The following is a 26,325-nucleotide window of genomic DNA, read 5'->3' on the forward strand; positions in this document are numbered from 1 at the left end:
GCACTAGAGGGCGGAGTTGAAGGGTGCTTGGACCCCCACGTCGATCTGTGTTTGGGTTCCGACTCTGGGAGGATTTTGGCTTTGCTCGCCTTCCTCTTTCAGAAGACTCGAGATCGGCCAGCAGGTCTGCGAGATTTGAAACGCGACTGTTACTCCTTGTTTTCCGGTTCTGGCCGCGGGAGCCTCTCGGGAAGCGTGGAAAGAAGGGTAGGGCGTATGCCTAGTGACCGCCTCTGGTTGTCGGGCTCGCGGCTGGCGCCGCTACGTGGAGTCGCTCTCTTTTCGTCACTTTTGGTTGCAGACTTGTTGAGTAGAAGTGCAGACTGATGCTTTAAGACTCGGGGAAAGGTCTTTCCCTTATCTCCACCCCATCAAGCACCCCAGAGACCTTAGAGATTTGTCTTGTTTCTAGACACGTGTACTCGAATGTTGTGCGGAGGACTTAAATATTCGAGAAGAGAGTGGGAACTCCTGGAATTTTAAGAGATTTCTGTGTATTTCCAAAGCTGACTTTTAACTACCGGCAGCGTGGGATTCGTGATTGTTTTTCGCCATCGTGTGGCTCCAACATGACCTTCCCTTCTTGGTTAAGTCAGCTGTGCAGGGGTTTATCCAGACCCATCCGAAGAACCACCCAACCGATCTGGGGTTCTCTCTACAGAAGTCTGGTGCAGAGTTCACAGAGGAGAAATCCAGGTGAAAATAGCGAAGAGATCTGTCCTGTGAACAGTACTTCAACCTGTTATCTACGACCAGAGAGCTTTTATTCCATATTTTCCCCCATTCTTAACTGGATAGCCTTATGTGTAGAAGCAGATCATTCACTCTTTTCATTCATTATAAGGCAGATTTTTTCCCTGAGTTTTTAGAAAGACCACAAAAAGGTAACCACGTAATATATAGAATACTCTGCTTTTGGTTGATACCTTAAAAAATCCTTTTTCGGCCGGGCGCAGTGGTTCACGCCTGTAATCCCAGCACTTTGGGAGGCCGAGGCGGGCGGATCATGAGGTCAGGAGATCGAGACCATCCTGGCTAACACAGTGAAACCCGTCTCTACTAATAATACCAAAAAAAAAAAACAACAACAAACCATTAGCCGGGCATGGTGGCGGGCGCCTGTAGTCCCAGCTACTGGGGAGGCAGAGGAAGGAGAATGGCGTGAACCCGGGAGGCGGAGCTTGCAGTGAACTGAGATCGCGCCACTGCACTCCAGCCTGGGCGACAAAGCGAGACTCCGTCTCAAAAAAAAAGAAAAAAAAAATCATTTTTCACAGAATATAATAGTGTTTTCTAGTGTACAAGTGGCTGTTAAACAGTAGATTCATATTAAAACTAAATAGTTCCTGCACCATCCATTTCTACAGTTTCTAAAATCCTATTTCATTTGGGGAAGAAATGTGCAGTATTAAGAATTGGGTAATTAGGATTTTAGGTAAATGCAAATACTAGAAGATCAAAAAAATTTTGATTTCCTAACACAAGACAGAAATGTACGGTTATTCACTTGGCTTTTGACACATTTGCAGGTAAATTTAATAGTGAATGACCTGTTTCCCTGACATAACTAAGATGTATTTTGAGAATTTTTATTGTTAAGCAACCTGCAAGTGATGTATTTTTAATCTTGCCTTTTAAAGTTTCTTTTCTTTTTTAAAAAAAAAAAAAAAAGAATTCAGTAGCTTTGCTGTCCGGACCAACACATGTGGAGAGTTGCGTTCGTCTCACTTAGGCCAAGAAGTCACCTTGTGTGGATGGATTCAGTACCGAAGGTAAATTGAGGACGACAGTCTAAGAATGCATGGTGGTGGTTTTCCCAGGGCAATTCTAAACCTTTACTAATTTACAACCAGTCCGAAGAATAAAACGTTTTGCAACTCCTGCAGGTTTAAGAATTTACTGAATTTTCAACTTTGTTTTGAAAGGCCTAAGTGTCATTCTCAGTAGGTACCAGTAACATCTGTTGAAGGGTATAACAATGAAGCTTGATCCACCAAATGGACTGAAATGATACTGGGCTTACTAAGACTGAAGAGTTCCTATGACCAGTAATTAAAAATGGGCCAGTCTCCTATAAACCAGCTGTTAAACTCCAATAGCATGGGGGAGAAAGCTCGTTTTATTCCATTTAGGTAGAGAACAAGCCCAGAAACAGTGATTCTTTAAGATCAGAGCCCATTTTTTGTTGTTGTTGTTGTTCATCTCTCTATTCCAGAACATTCCTGAATAGTACATTAATTCACATGGAAGAGATCCAAAATACATAGGTTATATGACCTTCTTTTTTTTTTTTTTTTTTTTGAGATGGAGTCTAGCTCTGTCGCCCAGGCTGGAGTGCAGTGGCCGGATCTCAGCTCACTGCAAGCTCCACCTCCCGGGTTTACGCCATTCTCCTGCCTCAGCCTCCCGAGTAGCTGGGACTACAGGCGCCCGCCAGCTCGCCCGGCTAGTTTTTTGTATTTTTTAGTAGAGACGGGGTTTCACCGTGTTAGCCAGGATGGTCTCGATTTCCTGACCTCGTGATCTGCCCGTCTCGGCCTCCCAAAGTGCTGGGATTACAGGCTTGAGCCACCGCGCCCGGCCAATGACCTTCTTAAAGAATATGTCCCAGCCTGGCGCCTAAGCCTGTAATCCCAGCACTTTGGGAGGCCGAGGCGGGCGGATCACGAGGCTAGGAGTTCGAGACCAGCCCGGCCAACATGATGAAACCCCATCTCTACTAAAAACACAAAAAAATTAGCCAGGCGGGGTGGCGCACGTCTGTAATCCTAGCTACTCAGGAGGCTGAGGCAGGAGAATTGCTTGCACCCAGGAAGCAGAGGTTGCAGTGAGCTGAGATCGTGCCACTGCACTCCAGCCTGGGCGACAGAACAAGACTCCGTCTCAGGTAAAAAAAAAAAAAAAAAAAAAAGGAGTTTGTCCCAAGTAGGTGGATAGTTTTCCCGTAAGTGTAGTGACTTTGTTTCCTGAACCCAAATCTGAAGAGGGTTTCTGTACCTGTTCCTGGTGCTGAGGACACTATGAGAAATAGAGGTTGGCATTTCTAGGACCTTTTGATGATTCATAGAGGTATTAAATTAGTAGTTGGAACTCTTCCAGAAAATTTTAGATTGTATCTTTTTTTAGAAAAAGACTTTATATTGCTGTATTTCAAAAATGATCCATCAGATGTTTCCATTATGCTAAAATATTATCTTTGGATTTTACTATGTGCAAAGTTTCCAAATTTAATAAAATTTTCTTATAAGGACTTAAGCCAATAAAAATTTTTTTAATTGTTCATCTATAATAATTTTTCATTAATAAGCCATCTGTATAAGATTAATTTTCAGATAAGTAAACAATAAAAATTGAAACTGAAATAAAAAACAATATTTTTTCATCAATAAGCTACATAGATAACAACTGCATGAATGTAAAGAAAATACATAATTATCATAAAAAAGAAACATGAAAAATTGTAATTATCATAAAAAAGAAACATGAAAAATTGCATGGATTTTTGTTTTTTATTTTGTCTGCTTAAACTTTGGACTTAGAGATTTTATCTTAAAATGTTCCTTTTTCTTCCCCCTCCCATTAATCAGGCAAAACACATTCTTGGTCCTAAGAGATTTCCATGGGCTTGTTCAAGTTGTCATTCCCCAGGATGAGGTAATATAAAATTTCCTGTTATTATCTAAAAGCCTCTTTGATGCTGTGCCTAGGGTAAGCTAAGTAGTTAGATGAATATGTTAGAGGTTTTAAATTCAGAAGTTTATTGTTAATGAAAACTGAAAAATATCATAAGCAATGTTAAGACATGGCAAAAAGACCAGTGACCCAGTAGAATTATGAACCTAGGATATGAACAAAAACTTTAGAGGAAAAAAATATATAAATGGCTTGTAGACATAATGATATGCCCAGCCTCACTCATAGGTAGAGAAATGTGAATTAAAACTGCATGTAATTGTCATTTTTAACACATTAGATTGACAACACACTGTGTTTGGGAAAGCAGGTGCTCAATTCCTGGAGGGAATACAAATTGGCACTAGCTGAAGGGAGAGCAATTTGGCAATATCAAAACTATAAATGCATATATCCTTTGAGCCATTAATTTCACTTCTGGTAAATTATCTTATATCTAGACTTATACAGATGCAAAATGGCATATGTACAAGGATATTCATTTCAGGATTCTTTTTAATAGAAAAAATTGGGAACCACCCAGATGTCCTCCAATAAGAGACTGGCTTAAAAAATAATGTATATTCTTACAATAAGATACGCTGCTCAGCCATACAAAAAAGAATGAAGAAGTTCTATTCTAATAGCAAAAAAAAATTCAAGGAATACTGTTAAGTGAAGAACCGGTATTCTTGAGTATACAGAAGAGCAGCTATTAAACTCCAGCACTCTAGTGCTGTCTTCTGTATAAAAACTAGGGGAAGGAGGCAGAATATATACTCAGTTTGTGTGTGTGTGTGTGTGTGTATTTGCTTGTATATATGTTATGAAATGTCTCTGGAAGGATACCTAAGTATCTGGTAACACTGGGTGCTACTGGGGGAAGGAACTGAGGGCCTTGAAAACAAGGATGGTGGGAAACTTTTCACTGTATCTTTTTGTACCCTTTGAATTTGAAGCCATGTGAAGGTACTAACTGCTCAAAAAGTATTTAATTTAATTACCATTGAAATTAGATACAATATGACAGAGTGATATTATGAAAAAACAATTTTTTTAGTTAAAAAATTCAAGGCCAGGCGTGGTGGCTCACACCTGTAATCTCAGCGCTCTGGGAGGCCGAGGCCAGCAGATTGAGTATAGGAGTTGAGACCAGCCTGGGCAACAGAGTAAAACCTCATCTCTACTAAAAATACAAAAAATTGGCCCGGCGGTGGCTCACGCCTGTAATCCCAGCACTTTTGGGAGGCTGAGGCGGGTGTATGTCAAAGTCAGGAGTTCAAGACCAGCCTGACCAACATGGTGAAACCCTGTCTCTACTAAAAATACAAAAATTTAGCCAGGTGTGGTCGTGGACGCCTGTAACCCCAGCTACTCAGGAGGCTGAGGCAGGAGAATTACTTGAACCCAGGAGGCAGAGGTTGCAGTGGGCCAAGATTGCACCACTCTACTCCAGCGTGGGCGACAAAGCAAGACTCTATCTCAAAAACAATAATAATAATACAAAAAATTAGCTGGGCATGGTGGCGTGCGCCTATAATCCCAGCTACTTGGGAGGCTGAATTGGGAGAATCTACTGAGCCCAGGAGGTTGAGGCTGAAGTGAGCCAAAATCACACCACTGCACTCCAGCCTCAGCAACCAGAGTGATACCCTGTGTCAAAAAAAAAAAAAAAATTAAAATTAAAGAATTAGATAAAATAAGGAACTTCTATCACACTTACTGGGCAAAGTTGGTTTCTATTGTAATTTTTACTAATGCTTGTATGCCTAAGAAAAATATTAATTATTCAGCTCTTAAGTTTTGAAATAAATAAAGAGCAGTGAATTATCTTTTAGGGATCAACATCCAGAGATGAGTATAGCTAACCCTGGAGAACTCCTCTGACTTTGACTCATTATTGCTATTGGATTTCACTGTCCCTAAGACTAACCCTGGAGACAATTGCTTTTCAAGTATCTGGGACTTGTTTACACTAATAACAGTCACTCTTATCCTTATTTTCCTTTAAGGAAAGTTTTTAAAGCTCTTAACTAGTAGCTTTACTTGCTGTATTATATAGAGTCAAAATGGGGATGCAATTTTTACTAAATTTGGTAATAAAGTCATTAAGGAGCAGTCCCAGCCTGTATGGTAATTAAGCTGTGACTATTAACGTTTTTAAAACCAAGGACTTACAATTACTGAAGATTCCTGTAAGTTCATTTGTTTCTCAGAACTCTTTTCCCCCTTGTTCTGTAGTCGGCAGCCTCTGTGAGGAAGATTTTATGTGAAGCCCCTGTGGAATCTGTGGTGCAAGTGTCTGGTACAGTCATTTCCCGTCCTGCAGGACAGGAGAATCCAGTAAGTAGTTTCGAAGATAACTGTGTAATTTTTGTTGTATGCATTTGCACTGTCTGTGTACACATTCTGGCAACACATGACTGGACGTTAGGCACTAAAGTTGAATAAATTCTACAAATGAACTGACAAATTTCAAAATCTTGACTATAAACACACACATCTATGTAAATATGCATGTTAAGTCTTGCTCTGTCGCCAGACTGGAGTACAGTGGCACAGTCTCGGCTCACTGCAACCTCTGCCTCCTGGGTTCAAGCGATTCTCCTGCCTCAGCCTCCCCAGTAGCTGGGACTACAGGTGCGTGCCACCACGCCCAGCTAATTTTTGTATTTTTAGTAAAGAGAGGCTTTCACCATGTTGGCCAGGATGGTCTCCATCTCTTGACCTCATGATCTGCCCATCTCAGCCTCCCAAAGTGCCAGGATTACAGGCGTGAGCCATCGTGCCCCGCCCTTTTTTTCTTTGGAGACAGGGGTCTTGCAGTATTGCCCAGGCTGCTCTTGAACTCCTGGGCTTAAGTGATCCTCCTGTCTCAGCCTCCCAAGTATCAAACTGCAAGGATATGCCATGACATTTGTTGATGTCTGAACACATCAGCCACAGATATGCATAAGAATGTCAAAATCATGCACAGACACGTATGCTTCATACTATACACTATACACTAGAAGGACTTTGCACATTTTCCATATGTAAATAAATGCATATGTTCTACAAATGTGTATTTTGTATATATCCTAATGAGTAATTTTTAAAACACTTCCTTTCTCACTCTCCAAGAAAATGCCAACAGGTGAGATTGAAATCAAAGTTAAAACAGCTGAACTTCTGAATGCCTGCAAGAAGCTGCCCTTTGAAATTAAGGACTTCATGAAGGTACCATCCTCTGTTATTAATAAAATAGAGTATCTAGAAAATGTTGATGACTAGTCAAGTATTTTCAGAGTTTTTTTAAAGAAAACTTGAACTTCTACAAAATTAAACATTTTATTGTAGACACATCATGAAGTGTTCGCTTAGTTGTACAACCTCTTGACAAACTGTTCTGAAATAGTGACAGTTCAATAAACTGTTGCAGTCCCTAAATACCTAGACTGTTTTTTCCGACAGATTAAAATGTGATTCTCTCTTTAAAACTTGAGGTGTTATATTATTCAGGTTTTTTAGGGCCGGGCGCGGTGGCTCAAGCCTGTAATCCCAGCACTTTGGGAGGCCGAGGCGGGCGGATCACAAGGTCAGGAGATCGAGACCACAGTGAAACCCCGTCTCTACTAAAAATACAAAAAATTAGCCGGGCGCGGTGGCGGGCGCCTGTAGTCCCAGCTACTCAGGAGGCTGAGGCAGGAGAATGGCGGGAACCTGGGAGGCGGAGCTTGCAGTGAGCCGAGATCGCGGCACTGCACTCCAGCCTGGGCAACAGCGTGAGACTCCGTCTCAAAAAAAAAAAAAAAAAAAAAAAAAAAAAAGAAATTAAGGACTTCATGAAGGTACCATCCTCTGTTATTAATAAAATAGAGTATCTAGAAAATGTTGATGACTAGTCAAGTATTTTCAGAGTTTTTTTAAAGAAAACTTGAACTTCTACAAAATTAAACATTTTATTGTAGACACATCATGAAGTGTTCGCTTAGTTGTACAACCTCTTGACAAACTGTTCTGAAATAGTGACAGTTCAATAAACTGTTGCAGTCCCTAAATACCTAGACTGTTTTTTCCGACAGATTAAAATGTGATTCTCTCTTTAAAACTTGAGGTGTTATATTATTCAGGTTTTTTGTTGCTATTGTTTAACATTTGAAAGGAAATTATGTCTAGCTTAGAAATGGCCAAATGGGACAGGGGATCCTGTACCTATTAAGTGATAAAATGTGTGCTTAGAGCAACTCTTGACTTCCCAAGCATATAAATATAAGTAGGATTACTATAATTTAGAATGTTCTTTGCCAAAGTTTAAGGGGTTGATGGAGCTACTTTTTAGTCAAGTAGGCAAATTCCAGTCAGTGAAGAGTGATATTAATAATAATGAATAGTAAAAAAATGTAAAATCTGCACTACTGACAAACTTAGAAGTTGTAGGAATTAACAGCATACAGTGGGCTACTTGATGATAGAAACTAAAGACAGAGCTAAAGTTTTTGAAAATTCAAACTCTATTTCTAAAGATAATACCTTTCTAATATTGAAAAATATTTAAATATAAAAATCTTTCAATTTCTTTAGAAAACAGAGGCTCTTCGGTTGCAGTATCGCTACTTAGATTTGCGTAGTTTCCAAATGCAATATAACCTGCGACTGAGGTCCCAGATGGTCATGAAGATGCGGGAATATCTCTGTAATCTGCATGGTAAGAGGGATGCTCTTTGGAGATTTTTAGCATCTCTTCTATTTTATTCAGCAGTTTTGTTGTATATTTTCCTTAGCATCAGGTCAGATGTTGCCAGAAGTCTGGAATTCACTCAATGTGTCATATAGTTTTTGAAGAAAAGTTAATATTATTTTAAAGATGATAGTGGCTATTACATTGATTAATGTATGATAGTATTTCCCATCATTATCAAAGGCAGGACAGCCCTTTGGCTTTTTCTATAATATTTCTTCTCTTTTTTTCTTTTGAGACAGAGTTTTGCTCTGTCTAAAGGGCAGTGGCATGACCACAACTCACTGCAGCCTCAACCTTTTAGGCTCAAGTGATCCTCCTGCCACACCTTCCCAAGTAGCTAGGACCACAGACAAGCATCACCATACCCAGCCAATTTTTTTTTTTTTTTTTTTTGAGATGGAGTATTGGTCTGTCACCCAGGCTGGAGTGCAGTCGCATGGTCTCGGCTCACTGCAAGCTCCGCCTCCCAGGTTCACGCCATTCTCCTGCCTCAGCCTCCCAAGTGGCTAGGACTACAGGCACCTGCCACCATGCCTGGCTAATTTTTTATATTTTTAGTAGAGATGGGGTTTCACCGTGTTAGCCAGGAGGGTCTCCATCTCCTGACCTCGTGATCCACCTCCCAAAGTGCTGGAATTACAGGGGTGAGCCACCGCACCCGGCCTCCAGCCAACTTTTAAAAATTTTTTGTAGAGACAGGATCTCATTATGTTGCCCAGGCTGGTCTCAAACTTCTGGGTTTAAGCAATCCTCCCACTAGCCATCCCAAAGTGCTGGGATTACAGGCATGAATCACGATACCCAGCCAGTTTTCTTAATTCTTTATCATGTGCATACATCATTTATTGGGAGCTCAAAATGTCATGTGAGTTAAACTAGACATCTCATTCAGTCCTGGACTTTTTCTGCTACATTTGTATTATTTCTACACTAATAGAACATTTTAAAAATCAGAATAGTTCAGTAGACAAGAATCCATTAAATATTTAGAATTATTTTATGTGGACAGTATGCTTTATGAACAGAATAGTATTTATGAAAATCTTCAGCTTCCTTCTTAGATTTGTAGAAACCAGCACCAGTAGACTTGGTAGCTTATTTCAGCTAAAATTCTTAATTAAAGGGAAGCCTCAGATTTGTTGTACTATATTGTGGACATCATATATGACAAATTTCACATTCCTATCTACTAAGTGATAATGTTTCTCTCTTTTTAGGGTTTGTGGATATAGAAACCCCCACATTGTTTAAGAGGACCCCAGGGGTATGTATATTCCTTCAATCAGTCTATTAAATATGTCCTATTAGTTATAAAGCTAGACCACTTTGCCTTTATATTCACTTGGTCCACTTTTATTTTATTTACTGCCTCAGGATGGTCATATTAACTAGGTTTTTCTGAAGAATTGAGAAAATTATTTGGGTATTTTGAGTCAGAATCATTTTATTCCACATAAGTATTCTTTCCTTTGAATTTTTTTGTTTGTTTGTTTTTTGGTTTGTTTTGGGGTTTGTTTTTTTGGTTTTTTTTTTTGAGACAGAGTCTCACTCCATCATGAGGCTGGAGTGCAGTGGCATGATCTCAGCTCACTGCAACCTCTGCCTCCTGGATTCAAGCGATTCTCATGGCTCAGCCTCCTGAGTAGCTGGGATTACAGGCAGGCACCACCATGCCCGGCTAACTTTTGTGTTTTTAGTAGAGACAGAGTTTCACCATGTTGGCCAGGCTGGTCTCGAACACCTGACCTGAAATGATCCACCCACCTCGGCCTCCCAAAGTGCTGGGTTTACAGGTGTGAGCCACCTTGCCCGGTCTTGTTTGAGGTTTAAAGATGTAAATCATTAATAAATTGTTTGTTTGTTTGTTTGTTTTAAGACAGAGTCTCGTTCTGTCAGCATTCTGTCAGGCCGGGTGCAGTGGCTCACGCCTGTAATCCCAGCACTTTGGGAGGCCGAGGTGGGAGGATCACGAGGTCAGATCGAGACCACCCTGGCTAACACGGTGAAACCCTGTCTCTACTTAAAAATACAAAAAATTAGCTGGGTGTGGTGGCGGGCGCCTGTAGTCCCAGCTACTCGGGAGGCTGAGGCAGGAGAATGGCGTGAACCCAGGAGGTGGAGCTTGCAGTGAGCCGAGACTGCGCCTCTGCACTCCAGTCTGGGTGACAGAGCGAGACTCCGTCCCCCCTCCCCCCCCCAAAAAAAAAAAAAAGCATTCTGTCACTTGAATCCACCTACTAGATTCAAGCGATTCTCTTGCCTCAGCCTCCCAAGGAGCTGGAACTACAGGTGTGTGCCACCATGCCCTGTTAATTTTTGTATTTTTTTTTTTTTTTTTTAAGACAGAGTCTCGCTCTGTTGCCCAGGCTGGAGTGCAGTGGCGCGATCTCAGCTCACTGCAAGCTGTGCCTCCCAGGTTCATGCCATTCTCTTGCCTCAGCCTCCTGCATAGCTGGGACTACAGGCGCCCACCACCATGCCCGGCTAATTTTTTGTATTTTTTAGTAGAGATGGGGTTTCACCATGTTAGCCAGGATGGTTTCGATCTCCTGACCTCATGATCCATCCGCCTCGGCCTCCCAAAATGCTGAGATTACAGGCATGAGCCATCGTGCCTGGCCAATTTTTGTATTTTTTTAGTAGAGACGGGGTTTCGCCATGTTGGCCAGGCTGGTCTCAAAATCCTGACCTCAGGTGATCCACCTGCCTCGGCCTCCCAAAGTGCTGGGATTACAGGTGTGTGCCACCACACCCAGCCAATGAATTGGTTCTTTAAGAACAAATCTCTTGGCCAGACGCAGTGGCTCATACATGTAGTCTTAGTACTTTGGGAGGCTGAAGCAAGGAGGATGACTTGATTCTAGGAGTCCAAGACCAGCTTGGGCAACAAGACCCTTTCTCTTTAAAGAAAAAAAAAAAATGGAAGAGGAAAAAAAATTAAAGAATAAGTCTCTCATATATTAAAAATTGACATTTTTCGGCCAGGCGCAGTGGCTCACACCTATAATCTCAGCACTCTGGGAGGCCGAGGCGGGCAGATCCTGACGTCAGGAGTTAGAGACCAGCCTGGCCAACCATGGCCAACATGGTGAAACCTCGTCTCTACTAAAAGTACAAAAATTAGGCCGGGCACTGTGGCTCATGCCTGTAATCCCAGTACTTTGGGAGGCCGAAGTGGGTGGATCACCTGAGATCAGGAGTTCAAGACCCGCCTGACCAACATGGTGAAACCCCGTCTCTACTGAAAGTACAAAAAAAAATTTAGCCAGGCATGGTGGCAGGCACCTGTAGTCCCAAATACTTAGGAGGCCGAGATAGGAGAATCGCTTGAACCCAGGAAGTGGAGGTTGCAATGAGCCAAGATCATGCCATTGCACTCCAGCCTGGGAGACAGAGTGAGACAACAATTCAAAAAAAAAAAAAAGCCAGGTGCAGTGGCAGGAACCTGTAATCCCAGCTACTCGAGAGGCCGAGGCAGGAGAATCACTTGAATCCAGAAGGCGGAGTTTGCAGTAAGCCCAGATTGTACCACTGCACTCCAACCTAGGTGACAGACCAAGACTCTCTCTCAAAAAGAAATTCTTTTTAATAAATAAAAATGGACATTTCTGGCCAGGGGCAGTGGCTCACACCTGTAATCCCAGCACTTTGGGAGGCCAAGGTGGGCAGATCATGAGTTCAGGAGTTCAAGACCAGTCTGGCCAACATGGCAAAACCCTGTCTCTACTAAAAATACAAAAATTAGCGGGGTGTGGTGGTGGCAGATGCCTGTAATCACAGCTACTTGGGAGGCTGAGGCAGGAGAATCACTTCAACCCGGGAGGCGGAGGTCGCAGCGAGCCAAGATTGTGCCATTGCACTCCAGCCTGGGCGACAAGAGCAAGACTGTCTCAAAAAAAAAATGACATTTCTAAACATTAATATTTACTCGATTTATACAGTCTATGAAATTATAAAACTACAGTTTAATTTGGAAATGCAATTAGGAATTACTTGGATAGGAAATGATACACAAAATTCATTCATCTAGTAACAGAATTGGAAATTCAATTCCACAGGTATAAACTTAACACCTACAATATATAATGGTGTTTAAAGCCTATTATGTGCAAGTCTTTTTAGGGACTCAAAGATAAGTGGGAAATTATCTCTGTCATTGTAGGAACTTTGTTCTTTAGTCATTCAATGATAAACTGAAGTAACAGCTTCTACTAGTCAGTTATACCTTGGGTTTGTTTTTGTTTTTTAATAATCTGTCTTCTCTCTCTCTCTCTCTTTGAAAGGGTGCCAAAGAGTTTTTAGTACCATCCAGGGAACCTGGAAAGTTTTATTCTCTCCCTCAGAGTCCTCAACAGTTTAAGCAACTTTTGATGGTTGGCGGTTTAGACAGGTGAGCTTTTTTTTATGGTAGCAGTTGTCAGAGAAGGAAAAGAGAAAAACAAAGGGAAAAAAGGAAACACAAAATCCTCTCTGTTCTCAAGAGAAGGATAGAAAATTTTTGAGAGTTTGGATAATACTTATAAAATACCCTCATAATTCGTAATAATCCTTTATTAAAGGTTTATTGGGTGGCTACCACATACAAAGCTCTGTGCTAGTAGATGTGAGAGGGGATTTAAACAACAACAACAAAAAAAAATAGGTTCTGCTCTCAAGGCGTTAAGGCTAGTAAGCCAGAATAGGATAATGAATAAAACCAACTGTGATATAAACCAAATATAAATGTATTGAGATTTGCAAATTAGGTATTAAGAGCTTTAAAATTATATTGTTTGAGGAAATTTAGAAAACTTTGTGAGCTAGACCTTTGAGGACAGAGCTACATTTCAGCAGTTGAAGATGAGAGTTGGAATGGCATAGCACAGAAAGTCTCATGTGTATCCATGGTACAGTAAGTATTTCACTTTGGTCAAAGCAAAAGAGTATATATGAAGAAGCATGGACTAAAAAAAATGTTTTAATAAAAAGAACTGGCATGGACTGATTTGCATGCCAGTCTAATGTACGAACATCCAGAGATGCCAGTGTTTATTTTGAAAACAATATATAGAACAACTTCTCATAGGTCAGCTGTATATCTAATTCTATTAAAGTGTCATAAAAATAAAAGTATTTCTTACTTTTTTTTTTTTTTTTTTGAGACAGAGTCTTGCTCTGTCACCCAAGCTGGAGCGCAATGGCGCGATCTTGGCTCACTGCAACCTCTGCCTCCCAGGTTGAAGTGATTCTCCTGCCTTCGCCTCCCGAGTATCTAAGATTACAGGTGCACACCACCGCGCCCGGCTAATTTTTGTATTTTTAGTAGAGACAGCGTTTCACCATGTTGGCCAGGCTGGTTGTGAATGCCTGACATTGCAGTCTGCCCGCCTCGGCCCCCCAAAGTGCTGGGATTACAGGCATGAGCCACCATGGCCGGCTCTTCTTACATTTTTTAAGTATCATTGTTTTATAACTTGCATTGCCTTAAACTTTTGGGAAAAAGTGTATATGTCTTCCTAGAATCATGACTCAATTAATGCTATTTCTTAATTGTAGATATTTTCAGGTTGCCCGATGTTATCGAGATGAAGGTTCAAGACCAGACAGACAGCCTGAATTTACTCAGGTACAAAGTTATATTCACTTGTTTCTTAAAATTCAGGCTTACTATTTTGAAAATAGTTTTTTTTGTTGTTTTGTTTGTTTGTTTGTTTTGAGACAGAGTCTTGCTCTGTCACCTAGGCTGGAGTGCAGTTGCGTAATCTCAGCCCACTGCAAGCTCTGCCTCCTGGGTTCACACCATCCTCCTGCCTCAGCCTCCTGAGTAGCTGGGATTACAGGCGCACACCGCCATGCCTGGCTAATTTTTTATATTTTTAGTAGAGACGGGGTTTCACCATATTCACCAGGATGGTGTCTATCTCCTGACCTTGTGATCCACCTGCCTTGGCCTCCCAAAGTGCTGGAATTACAGGCGTGAGCCACCGCGCCCAGCCTAAAATAATATTTTCAAGACCAGTGCAGTATTAATACTTTACTTCTCATTACATTTTATCCATCAGATAGTTAATTAAACTCACCTGCAGTTGAGAAACTATTCAGTTTTTTTATCCATTGCATGTGTCCTTTTTAAAATTTTTTTTCTTTCCTTGGATAGCACAGGGGCCACACTGTCATTCCAATTTTAGTATATGTGCTGCCAAAGCGAGCATATGTCCTTTTCATAAAGAATGTGGTCAGCAACTAAGGAATGCCAGAAATTCATAAAGTGTTCTAATGTTCATGATAAAGTCCTTAAGTCATGTTCTAGTGTTCATGATAAAATCCTTAAAACAAATCTCTTATATATTAAGAACGAATAATTTTATATATTGATATTTTAATCTAATATGTGGACTTACCAAAGCTATTATGATTGGCTTTCTGTATAATAGCATTTTATTTTATTTTATTTTATTTTATTTTATTTTTTTTGAGACAGAGTCTTGCTCTGTCTCCCAGGCTGGAGTGCAGTGGCACAATCTTGGCTCACTTCAGCCTCTACCTCCCGGGTTCAAGCAATTCAACTGCCTCAGCCCCCCAAGTAGCTGGGACTACAGGTGTGTGCCACCATGTCCAGCTAATTTTTTGTGTTTTTATTAGAGACAGGGTTTCACCATGTTGGCCAGGATGGTCTCGATCTCCTGACCTCGTGATCCGCCTACCTCGGCCTCCCAAAGTGCTGGGTTTACAGGCGTGAGCCACCATACCTGGCCAATAGCATTTTAATCATGTGTTGAAGTGAAAAAATTATGAGCTTTGGAGTTGGACAGACCTGGGATCAGATGTAGCTTTGCTGCTTACTAATTGCACATACGCAAATAAGTAACTTAGTTCTCTGAGCCTTCAGCCATGCAATAGTTGTGAGAACTAAACAAGTTAATGTATGTAAGGCCATTAGCACAGTGTCTGACATAAAAGAGATGTACAATAATATTTATACTCTCCGCATGTATTATTTATGTGCAAAATTCTATAGTAACTTGAAAGCAGAAAAATACATAAACGTGTATATACTGTGGCTAAATTAGTTTCCATATGTTACTTTGGTTTCAGATTGACATAGAGATGTCTTTTGTAGACCAGACTGGGATCCAGAGTTTAATTGAGGGTTTGCTCCAATATTCCTGGCCCAATGACAAAGATCCTGTGGTTGTTCCTTTTCCCACTGTGACTTTTACTGAGGCGCTGGCCACCTATGGAACTGATAAACCCGACACTCGCTTTGGAATGAAGGTACTTATCTTCACTTTTCTAGGACTCTGTCCCCAAATAATCCTGCAGTCTTTTTAAACCACTTTGAAATTGACAAGTGTTACACACTGTTAGGGGATATTTTTGTGACCTTGTTACCTTTGTTGTTACAGAGCTAGAGCAAGAGAGAATAATAGCATGTTAGCAATACAGTGCTTTCTATCTATCATGTTCCAAGATCCATTTCCAAGAGCAACATTCTTGCTATAAAGTTTTTATTACTTGCAAGTTACTGATTATATGGATATGAATGGTAACTTGAAAGAAAAAATAACTATTCTTTCCTTTTCAGTTTTTTTTAAAGCCAAGGAGTTACTAAGTTTCCTTGGTCCATAAAAATCTCAAACATATGACAATGTTTATTCAAATTATTAATATCTGTAAGTATTTAAGGCAGGGGTAGAATTTATATAGAACAGTTTCATTACCAGACCTCTACTTGTTTGCTCTTAAAGAGCAATATCCCTTGATCCTCATAATGCCGGTGACATTTCTATATCTCAGTTCTCAGTGCACGTTCTTTAGAAATTGAGTCCTGCCTGGTCTGTGAATAGTCAGTGCTCAATTCTTAGAATGAAAAAAATACAATACACAAAAAGTCATAACTACCAACTTATAGCTGCCAACTCAACTACTTCTTGTTCCTTCGTTTGTAATATGGAATAGTGGTTCTTTTTTTATTTTTTTTGAGATGGAGTCTCGCGCTGTTGCCCAGGCTGGAGTGCAGTGGTGAGATCTTGGCTCACTGCAACTTCCACATCCTGGGTTCGATTCTCCTGCCTCAGCCTCCCAAGTAGCTGGGACTACAGGTGCGTACCACCACACTGGCTAATTTTTGCACTTTTAGTAGAGATGGGGTTTTGCCATGTTGGCCAGACTGACCTCCTGACCTCAGGTGATCTGCCCACCTCAGCCTCCCAAAGTGCTGAGATTATAGCGTGAGCCTCTGCACCAAGCCTGGAATCTTAATCTGGTTCTTAAATCAGACTGCTTGGGTTAAATTCTGACTCTGCCACTTACTAGCTATGCCATCTTGGGCAAGTTCCTTATTTCTGTGTCTTGGTTTCATCTATGAAATAGGGATAATAAAGAGTGCTAACCTCATAGTTTTATGCAGATTAAATGAATGAGTATATGTAAAACACTGTCATATTGCTTAACCCATGGTAAACACTCTTTGAATGTAGTCTATAAATGTTAAATTATCAAGATCTATTCTCTTCTTTAAAATCTTGTTTGTAAAATGTTTTCAGATAAAAATTACTTCATATTTAGTTATCTCTTTTTGTTACCCATTTTCCAGATTATAGATATCAGTGATGTGTTCAGAAACACAGAGATTGGATTTCTTCAAGATGCACTTAGTAAGCCCCATGGAACTGTGAAAGCCATATGTATCCCTGAAGGAGCAGTAAGTGAAGTTCTGTGTTTCTCTAGAATGTATGCTTTGGAAGTAACTTTGCTCAATACTGTCATATTTAAACTTCAGAAAGAACAATTCTTTTTAAATAAAAATAGGTATTTTTGCTGGGCGTGGTGACTCACGCCTGTAATCCTAGCACTTTGGGAGGCCGAGGTGGGTGGATCACTTGAGGTCAGGAGTTCAAGACCAGCCTGGCCAACATGGTGAAACCCCATCTCTACTAAAAAATTAGTCAGGCGTGGTGGCAGGTGCCTGTAATCCCAGCTACTTGGGAGGCTGAGGCAGGAGAATTGCTTGAACCTGGGAGTCGGAGGTTGCAGTGAGCTGAGATCACACCATTGCACTCCAGCCTGGGCAACAAGAGCAAAACTCTGGGAAAAAAAAAATTGGTATTTTTATACAGAGTCAAAAAGCGTTTCTAAAATTATAAGTAGAGAACAATAAAATCTTATGAATGTGAGTTTACATTCCAGATCCCAGGGTGTTTTTCTCCCCCTCCCCCCTTTTAAACGGTGCTATCAGCCAGGCATAGTAGCTCATGCCTATAATGCCAACACTGTGGGAGGCCAAGGCAGGAGAATTGCTTAAGCTCAGGAGTTCAAGACCAGCCTGGGGTGTTGGGGTCCGTGCCGGGGGTGGTGGAGAATGAAAGAACACACAAAAGACAAAGACACACAAAGAACATGGCGGCCGCACTCAGAGCCTCCACCTCACTTTATTTATACCCCATAAACCCCACGTCAGCAGAAAGAAGGCAATGCAAAACAAACTTTCTTTTCCCAGATGTAACCTTCTACTCAGTTCCTTGTTTCTATGCTCTTCCCTATCTGCCCGCCTTCTTGGCGCCTACGGGAGTTCATTAAAAGTTCAATTGGAGATACTGTCCTTGAGCCCTATCTATTCTCAGCATACTGTTTTCAAAGGCCCCTGCATTTCCCCCCCCTTTTTTTTTTTTTTTTTTTTTTTTTTTTTTTGAGATGGAGTCTGGCTCTGTCGCCCAGGCTGGAGTGCAGTGGCCGGATCTCAGCTCACTGCAAACTCCGCCTCCCGGGTTTACGCCATTCTCCTGCCTCAGCCTCCCGAGTAGCTGGGACTACAGGCACCCGCCACCTCGCCCGGCTAGTTTTTTTTTTTTTTTGTATTTTTTAGTAGAGACGGGGTTTCCCGTGTTCGCCAGGATGGTCTCGATCTCCTGACCTCGTGATCCGCCCATCTCGGCCTCCCAAAGTGCTGAGATTACAGGCTTGAGCCACCGTGCCCGGCCGCATTTCCCCCTTTTTGTTTTTGTTTTGCCTCAATCCTAAAAAGGTAGCCCATATTTGTTCCTGTGTTTTCTTTTGTTTTTGGAGGCGACGGAGGGAGCATCAAATCACCAAAAGAAGTAGACCCAATCCAAGTGCCCAAAGCAATATACTTCCAGAGATTGTAGAAATCCATGTTTTCATCTGGGTCCATGGGTTAAAGGCAGCAAGGCGCTGACCCAGCTTCTGCAGGGTTACGGTTCCAGACAACACATGTAATTGTTGTCGAAATGCTTCGGAAATGTTCTGAGTGAGCTCTTGGATGTCCAAACTAATATTTTTATGGCCTACTAATAATTTTCGGATTACAGTCCAATTTTGAGAGATGTTAAAAGGCACAGGCGTTATACAAAATTGAGTGGAGTTCCAATCACATTGTAATGTCATCCGAGTACTGAGTACAGTGAGCTGATCTCCAAGCCATGTCAATGCTTGCTCCATGTTGTCCAATTTTTCAGCAAGTTGAGAGTCAATGTTTTGTTGTTGAAGCCATAACCGGTGAGATTGTTCGTGCCATTGCTGCACAAATTCAGCATTTTGTATACTTTGATGTAGAGCGAGCCCTGCTATGGCCGCAGTGGAGACGATGGTGACAGGGCTCATCACCGAGGCAATTATAAGTCCAAGGGCACGGTGGGTTCGCTGGAGAGAAGTCCAAATATAAGTTTCAAGAGGTGATGCCCCCCATGGTCGCGTAAGGTTAACAGGTAGCCAAATTTCCTTACGAGCCCTGAGGATATAAATATCCCCAGTAAAGTTGTGCCACCAAGAATGACTGAGGCAAGACAAAAATGTACACGTATCTGTACAATTAACAATTCCCGTATTATTATCACATGTCAAATTCCCCGCTAATAATAGGTAGGGCTTACGGACACAAGCAATAATATATCGGGAGGTATTCCGATATAACTGAATATGAAAGGAGTTATTTGGGTTAGAAAGATTAAGGGACATATTCCCCACAAAAGTGCTAATGGCATCGCCTGCAGCTAACAACTTCCAAAGATGACTCTGTACTTCAGGCCTCCTTCACGCCATACCAAGGTTTCATTACTATTAGCGGCAATACTTTTATTTACCCGGTGCCATTTCAAAGGTATATGACTAAATTTTATTTGAAAATCACCGTGCACACTCCAATCAGTTATTTGCATCCCATTATATTCTAATAAAATCCAGGGTTTAGTTCCCCGACATTGTTGCCACTCTAGCAATATTGGAGAAATATTGGACCTCAATATTAGGAGAAACCTCTGGAATAGGACAAAAAGGTAAAGAACTAGGAATAGTTTCATTACTATATACAGTATGATTATACTGAAAGCTTCTAGTTACAATAATAACAGTATTAGCAGCCACATGACTATGATTATAGCGAACAGCCCAAGCTTCATGTGATTTTCGGAGACAATGAGGACTATTTCCCATACATATCGGAAGTCCTTCCACTCCAAATTGGTATGTGCTGATTATAATTCCTGTTTCCCGTTCTATATTGTCCTTGTCTATATAGGGGGACGGCATCCAAGTAATGTCATTGGTGAAAACCTTAATTTCCGCCTCCCCCCAGGCGACTCCCTGATACAAGGGCGGAAAGGGAATATAAGTCCAATATTCATACAAAGCCTCACTAAGAGAAATAAGTCCCCCGCCGAGGCACATCTAACAAAGGAAGAAATGCATGCTGAATCCAGTTTTCTTTTCAACAGGGTTTCAATCATCTTGTAGGAAACCACTCAGGTCCGCTCCCTGTAAGGACAAGAGCATAGCCCCGTCCCTGTTTTAGAACTTGCCCTTGAACATACTTACCTTCTTCATTAGGATACCAAACCTTTAAATTGTCAGTGGGGACTATCACCGAGGGAGGTGAGGAAAGATGGGTTACGACAGCAGAGTCTTGCCATTGTCTCCATTGATTCAAAAAAATTAAGGTAAAAAGAACCTTCAAAATCTGGTTTCTGGGGGGCTCATTTCCCCCTTTTTGTTTTAGTAGTTGAGTTTTTAAAGTTAAATTTGCACGCTCAATGATGGCTTGACCTTGACTGTTGCCCGGGATACCGGTGATATGTTGAATATTGTATTGCTGTAAGAAAACTTGTAATTTATGAGAGACATAGGCAGGGGCATTATTAGTTTTAAGTATAAGAGGAATGCCCATGATGGCGAAACAAGCTAAGAGATGTGTAATAACAGAATCGGCTTTCTCAGATGGCAACTGAGTGGCCCATTGAAAATGAGAAAAGGTATCAATGGTATGATGAACATACTTTAATCGTCCAAAAGAAGGGACATCTCGTGGATTAACCCCAGGATGGAAGGATGGAATGCTCAAAGGAGCACAGGAAAGACAAGCTCGAATAAGAGAACGAGCTTGTTTTGTTCTGCAGCATGTAGGTGGCCGATTAAAAGCGAATCAATCTGAGTATTACCATGAACTAATGGTCCAGGAAGTTGAGAATGAGAACGAAGATGAGTGATGAATAAAGGAGCTCGACGTTGGCTCAAAGTAGAAGATAATAAGGAAAAGAGTTTTTGAAGAGAAGAAGTAGCACAAAGAGGTAAAGTGGAGAAATATAAGAAGTAACATAAACGGCATATTGAGAATCACTAACAATATTACAACTAGTAGTAGGGAAATCAAGTAAGACCATGAGAATAGCAAACAGTTCTCCCTGTTGCACCGAGGGATAAGGATAAACTGTAACTCGAGATTGATGAACACTCCAATATCCAGCCTTACCATTGCTACTAGCATCGGTAAAAAAGGTAGGACCTTGAACAGGAAATACAGAAATTAGTGAGAAAGGCAACACAAAATGTTGTCTAAAAAATGAAAAGATCGGAGACTTAGGATATTTGGTAGAAAATTGTCCAACAAAGGAAGCGCAAGCAACTTGCCAAGAATCAGAAGTCGCAAGAAGATAAGTGATCCGATTATGAGTGAATTGAGAAATAATTAAGGAAGGATCTCCTCCCTAAAGTTGTCGACAACGATGTCGTCCTTTGATGATCAGCTCAGCTAAACGATCGATATAAGTAGCCAAGCGTTTAGATATTTTATTGGACAAAAAGATCCATTCTAGCAGCCGATTGGTCTGATGAATCATTCCTGTAAGAGAATGTAAAGTATGAAATAAACAAAGGGAAAGGGGAACATCGGGAAGGAGATAATGTAAATGGGCCTTTTGAAGTTGCTCTTCTACAAGCTGGAGTTCCTGTAAAGCCAAAGGAGTTAAATGGCGTGAGCTGTCCAAGTGACTGTCTCCTTCTAGAATAGAAAAAAGATGTTGTAACTGATATGTTGGTATTCCTAAAACAGGACGCATTCAATTAATGTCTCCTAGAAGCTTTTGAAAACCATTTAATGTTTTTAAATGATCACGTCGAATTTGAGTTTTTTGGGGGTCGAATATTTTGTGTTCTTAAGGTATAACCTAAATATTGAATAGGAAAATCCAGTTGAATTTTTTCTGGAGCAATATTAAGTGAGTAAAAGAAAAGCTGAGTTTGTGATGATACAAAAGCATCTTGCTGCTTTTCTCTGGTGGGTGCAGCAAGAAGAATGTCATCCATATAATGATATAAAAGAACAGAAGGATGACGCTTTCGAACAGGATCCAAGGCTCTATGGACAAATTCTTGACACAAGGTAGGGCTATTTAACATACCTTGAAGTAAAACTTTCCATTGATATCGAAAAAGTGGCTGAAAATTATTAAAAACAGGGACAGAGAAGATCCATACAATGATAAATTAACACAGTTGGAAACTGATTGTTTACAGGATTTAAAGTCCTATGTACGAATTTTTGACATATAGTAGGGCTATTAAGTATACCCTGGGGAAGAAGCTTCTGCTGATATTTCTGAATAGGTTGTCCATTATTATATTTAGGAATAATAAAGGCAAACTTTTTACAATCTTGAGGTTGTAATGGAATAGAGAAAAAACAATTTTTGAGATCTATGACCATTAATTTTTAACTTTGTGGGATAAGGGCAGGATTAGGAAGACCAGGCTGTAAACTTTCCCTAGGTTGAATGTAAACATTTATAGTTTTAAGAACAAGACAAAGACGGGAATTCCATGCAGAAGTACGTGGCTTTAGATTCCTCTCGGCCATTTGTTTTTTGACTTACTCTTTTAAAGTCCTAAGTATTTCTTTAGATAATGGCCACTGTTTCACCTAAAGAGGAGTGGTCGTTTTACACTTTAATTATAAAACTTGAGGCTGGTGAACAGTGGCTGTGAGTTTAAAGGATTGTAGCCCATTTTGAACATCATATTTTTGGCAGCTGAGGAAATATGAAGAACGTTTTAAAAAGCACCAAATTGTTATGAAAGATTTTGTCCCCAAAGATTAATATTGATAGGAATAATTTAAAAAAAAAACTTGACCTTGTTGACCTTTAGGACCGACACAGGTTAAAGGTTCTACGTCTTGATAAACCATAGAAGCAGCACCCAAGCCAGTGAGTATAACTGAAACTTGTCTTTTTTCCCATTGTATAGGTCACTAATTTAAACAAATAATAGATATATTCACCCCCATATCAATTAACCCTTTAAAAACTATTCCATTAATATGCAATGAACATAAGGGCTTTTGATTAGAAACTAAAGTTTCCCAAAAAACAGTTTTTCCTGTGCTATCAAACCCTCCCTATTGAGAATACGTTCCCCTGCCTCTAGGCGTATAAATTGTGAGACTTGTACCATAATAAGAATTTTATTAGTAACATCATGTCCTTTTGGCAAAGGGCCACACACTCGAATAGCTAATTTATATACTCCTCTATTAGGAGACAAAGTATAAGGCTGAGTAATAGCTAAGTCAGCAGCGGCGCTCTGCTTAGTTGCCGCATAAAGCTGAGAAACGGGGGTAAGGTGTAGGATCCTTAAGGAGGACTTGAATTTATTCCTTGATGTTGTAGGTCATTGCTCACTGGGTATTGTAGTAGACTTATATTGTAATTGTTGGGGCCCCAAGCCTGTGGGCCCCAACTCCCGTTTCCCAGGAGAGGAGACAGTAAATTTCCACTTTTATCAGTTTTGGAACGACATTTATTTGTCCAATGTTGACCTTTACCACAACATTTGTACACCTCTGAAGGCAGCTTTCTGCCTTGAGGGATAAAAGTGTTCAATTTTTATGACATTCTTTTTTTGAAATGTCTAGGTTTACCACACTGCAAACAAACACCTTGTTTGTTATTTCCTTTTAAGGCTTTAGACAAAGCTCCAGCAAATAATTGAGCATTATAAATAGCCCCTCCAACACTAACACAAGTTTTAATATATTTATCTAAATTGGCCCCATTGGCCTTTAACGATTTTAACAATTTTTGACAGTCAGCATAAGCATTTTTAAAAGACAGTGTTTGTAACAAAATTTTTTAAGCAAGGTCAGTACTCACAATTTTCAATACGGCATCCTGAAAACGGGCTACAAAATCTGGATATGGTTCATTTGTGCCCTGTAAAATCTTCACAGAGGAAAGGGAAGATTCTCCTGTTATCTCTACCTTATTTCAGGCCCTTAAAAACAAAGTCTTGATTTGAGTAAGGGCAACATCATCTAAACCAGCCTGAGCATTAAGAGTAGCATATTGGCCCGTGCCTGTGAGTTGTTCCTCAGTAGGTCCTGGGGGATCACACATAACATTTTTTCTAGCCTGTACATGCGCCTTGTCCATTTACCAGCTGTGCAATTATAACCACTGAGAACGATCAAGAAAAGCCTTCCCCAAAGTCTTCCAGTCTATAGGAATCATCAAATTTTCTGATGAAACACATCAAGAAGACCAAGGATAAAAGGAGATTGAGATCCATAGTTAGAAATGGCAGCTTTCATTTCTTTTAAAAATTTAATTTGTAAGGGATTAAATTGGACATTATTGCCACCATTTAAAAACTGAGCATTAGGAGCAAAAGAAGCACAAATAATTGGAAACAGATCCAGCTCCTTAAATTTTTTTATCTTTTCCTCTTCTCCGTCCCCCAATGGCGGGCAAGGCACTGAGAAAACTTTGCCAGACAAAGGTAAAGGTAAGGAAGCCAGGGGGTTGGAGGCACTGGAAAATCCTCTTTTAACAGGGCAGAAGGAAAAGAAACAGGGAAAGCTCGCAAAGGTGAATTAGAAGAATGTATCTGTAATATTTGTTGAAGCATTTCCATAATACACTGCATGTCAGAATTTCCCTTAGAAGAAGGAAGAACTGGCTTTTTCTCTTCTCGCCCTTTTGCTACCCCCCCATCCTCTGTTACCCTGGCACAAATGGGCTCCATTTCAGATTTATTTTTTCCCAAATCCTCAGATACCTTTCCTCCTGTGGCTACATTACCACACTCTGAATCAGTCTCAAGTAACTCAAATGTCTGAGTGATAGAGTTACACAAGGTCCACAATTTTAGAGGCATAATGTCCCCTAACTGGAGAGCTCTAAGCAGAGCTTTTACTACCTGTAACCATTCTCTCCAATTCAGCTGCACTTTAGTCTGATACTGAAACCAGTAACAATGTTGTTCAACATGGGCAAACAATCACTTCAAAGTCTTTTTCTTTCACTTCTACTCCTATAGACAGCAACAGTCCTTAAAACAGGCGTAAATATTCTGAGGTCAGAGAGATGGAATTCCCATAATGAAAGCTTAAGAAGGTTCCCCTTAACAATATCCAAGCCTTACCCGCCCCTAGGGGGTTCCCCTTCTTGTTCTCCCCTACTCACCCGTGCTGACCCTGCTCGCTGCGCCACTTGTTGGGGTCCGTGCCGGGGGTGGTGGAGAATGAAAGAACACACAAAAGACAAAGACACACAAAGAACATGGCGGCCGCACTCAGAGCCTCCGCCTCACTTTATTTATACCCCATAAACCCCACGTCAGCAGAAAGAATGCAATGCAAAACAAACTTTCTTTTCCCAGATGTAACCTTCTACTCAGTTCCTTGTTTCTATGCTCTTCCTTATCTGCCCGCCTTCTTGGCGCCTACGGGAGTTCATTAAAAGTTCAATTGGAGATACTGTCCTTGAGCCCTATCTATTCTCAGCATACTGTTTTCAAAGGCCCCTGCACTGGGGAACATAGACCTCGTCTCTACAAAAATTACCTGGCATGGTGGCTCACATCTGTAGTCCCAGCTATTCGGGAGGCTGAGGTTGAAGGATCACTTGAGGCAAACAGTTCAAGGGTGCAGTGAGCCATGATTGTGCCACTGCATTCTAACCTGGATAACAGAGCAAGACCCTGTCTCAAAAATAAGTAATAGGCTGGGCGTGGTGGCTCACGCCTGTAATCCCAGCACTTTGGGAGGCCGAGACGGGCGGATCACGAGGTCAGGAGATCGAGACCACCCTGGCTAACACGGTGAAACCGCGCTCTAGTAAAATACCAAAAATAGCTGGGGGCAGTGGCAGGCACCTGTAGTCCCAGCTATTCGGGAGGCTGAGGCAGGAGAATGGCGTGAACCCGGAGGTGGAGCTTGCAGTGAGTGGAGATCGCGCCACTGCACTCCAGCCTGGGCGACAGAGACTCCGTCTCAAAAAAAAAAATTAAAATAAGTAATAAACGATGCTATGTAGTACTCCTGTACTTCATTGTGAATACTGTGTGAGCATAAAATAATACGTAGTATTCTGTCTGCAGCCTCAGTTGTCTGTCTATCTCTTAGCCCTGTATCAGTGCCAGCATGGCCATTCCATGTTGATTCTTGATCTTCTGAGAGTTCTCATCTCAATTGCATTAATAACAGGGAAATAAAAGGAGATGGAGCTAAAAAAGCAAAAAGGAAGGGGAAGAGGGGGTAGAAGGGAGAGAGAGAATGGTTGGGCTGAGCAAGCATTGACTAAAGCAATGGTACACACCTCTTTTCTGTAGGTAGTACATCTGCTTTAAAAGTAATTTCATAAGAAGCATTCCAGTTATATTTTAAA

The 26,325-nt window shown here is 40.9% G+C and overlaps 1 protein-coding gene and 1 long non-coding RNA gene across 4 annotated transcripts in view; one reads left to right on the forward strand and one right to left on the reverse strand.

Moving 5' to 3' along the window:
• Positions 1 to 18: 18 nt before the first annotated feature.
• Positions 19 to 26,325, forward strand: part of DARS2 (aspartyl-tRNA synthetase 2, mitochondrial) — a 42,232-nt gene continuing 15,925 nt past the window's right edge. The window contains exons 1-11 of one of the 3 annotated variants that reach the window (XM_005540032.5): positions 19 to 696; positions 1,673 to 1,772; positions 3,588 to 3,654; positions 5,914 to 6,015; positions 6,796 to 6,891; positions 8,236 to 8,359; positions 9,613 to 9,659; positions 12,679 to 12,785; positions 13,931 to 14,000; positions 15,470 to 15,649; positions 16,971 to 17,078. In XM_005540032.5, coding sequence (XP_005540089.2) covers positions 570 to 696; positions 1,673 to 1,772; positions 3,588 to 3,654; positions 5,914 to 6,015; positions 6,796 to 6,891; positions 8,236 to 8,359; positions 9,613 to 9,659; positions 12,679 to 12,785; positions 13,931 to 14,000; positions 15,470 to 15,649; positions 16,971 to 17,078 — 1,128 coding nt within the window. In that variant the 5' untranslated portion in view covers positions 19 to 569. Of the gene's footprint in view, positions 697 to 1,672; positions 1,773 to 3,587; positions 3,655 to 5,913; positions 6,016 to 6,795; positions 6,892 to 7,487; positions 7,503 to 8,235; positions 8,360 to 9,612; positions 9,660 to 12,678; positions 12,786 to 13,930; positions 14,001 to 15,469; positions 15,650 to 16,970; positions 17,079 to 26,325 lie in introns of those variants that run through there. The other 2 variants (XM_045392882.3, XM_074015655.1) reach the window with 2 other exon arrangements.
• LOC135967028 (uncharacterized) lies at positions 18,366 to 25,229 on the reverse strand. The gene is made up of 2 exons (XR_010580828.2): positions 25,123 to 25,229; positions 18,366 to 20,143 (listed from the first exon to the last, which is right to left on the reverse strand). It is a non-coding gene; the product is annotated as an uncharacterized lncRNA (long non-coding RNA).

The sequence above is a fragment of the Macaca fascicularis genome, chromosome 1 (assembly GCF_037993035.2).
Source record: "Macaca fascicularis isolate 582-1 chromosome 1, T2T-MFA8v1.1".
Lineage (NCBI taxonomy): Eukaryota > Metazoa > Chordata > Mammalia > Primates > Cercopithecidae > Macaca > Macaca fascicularis.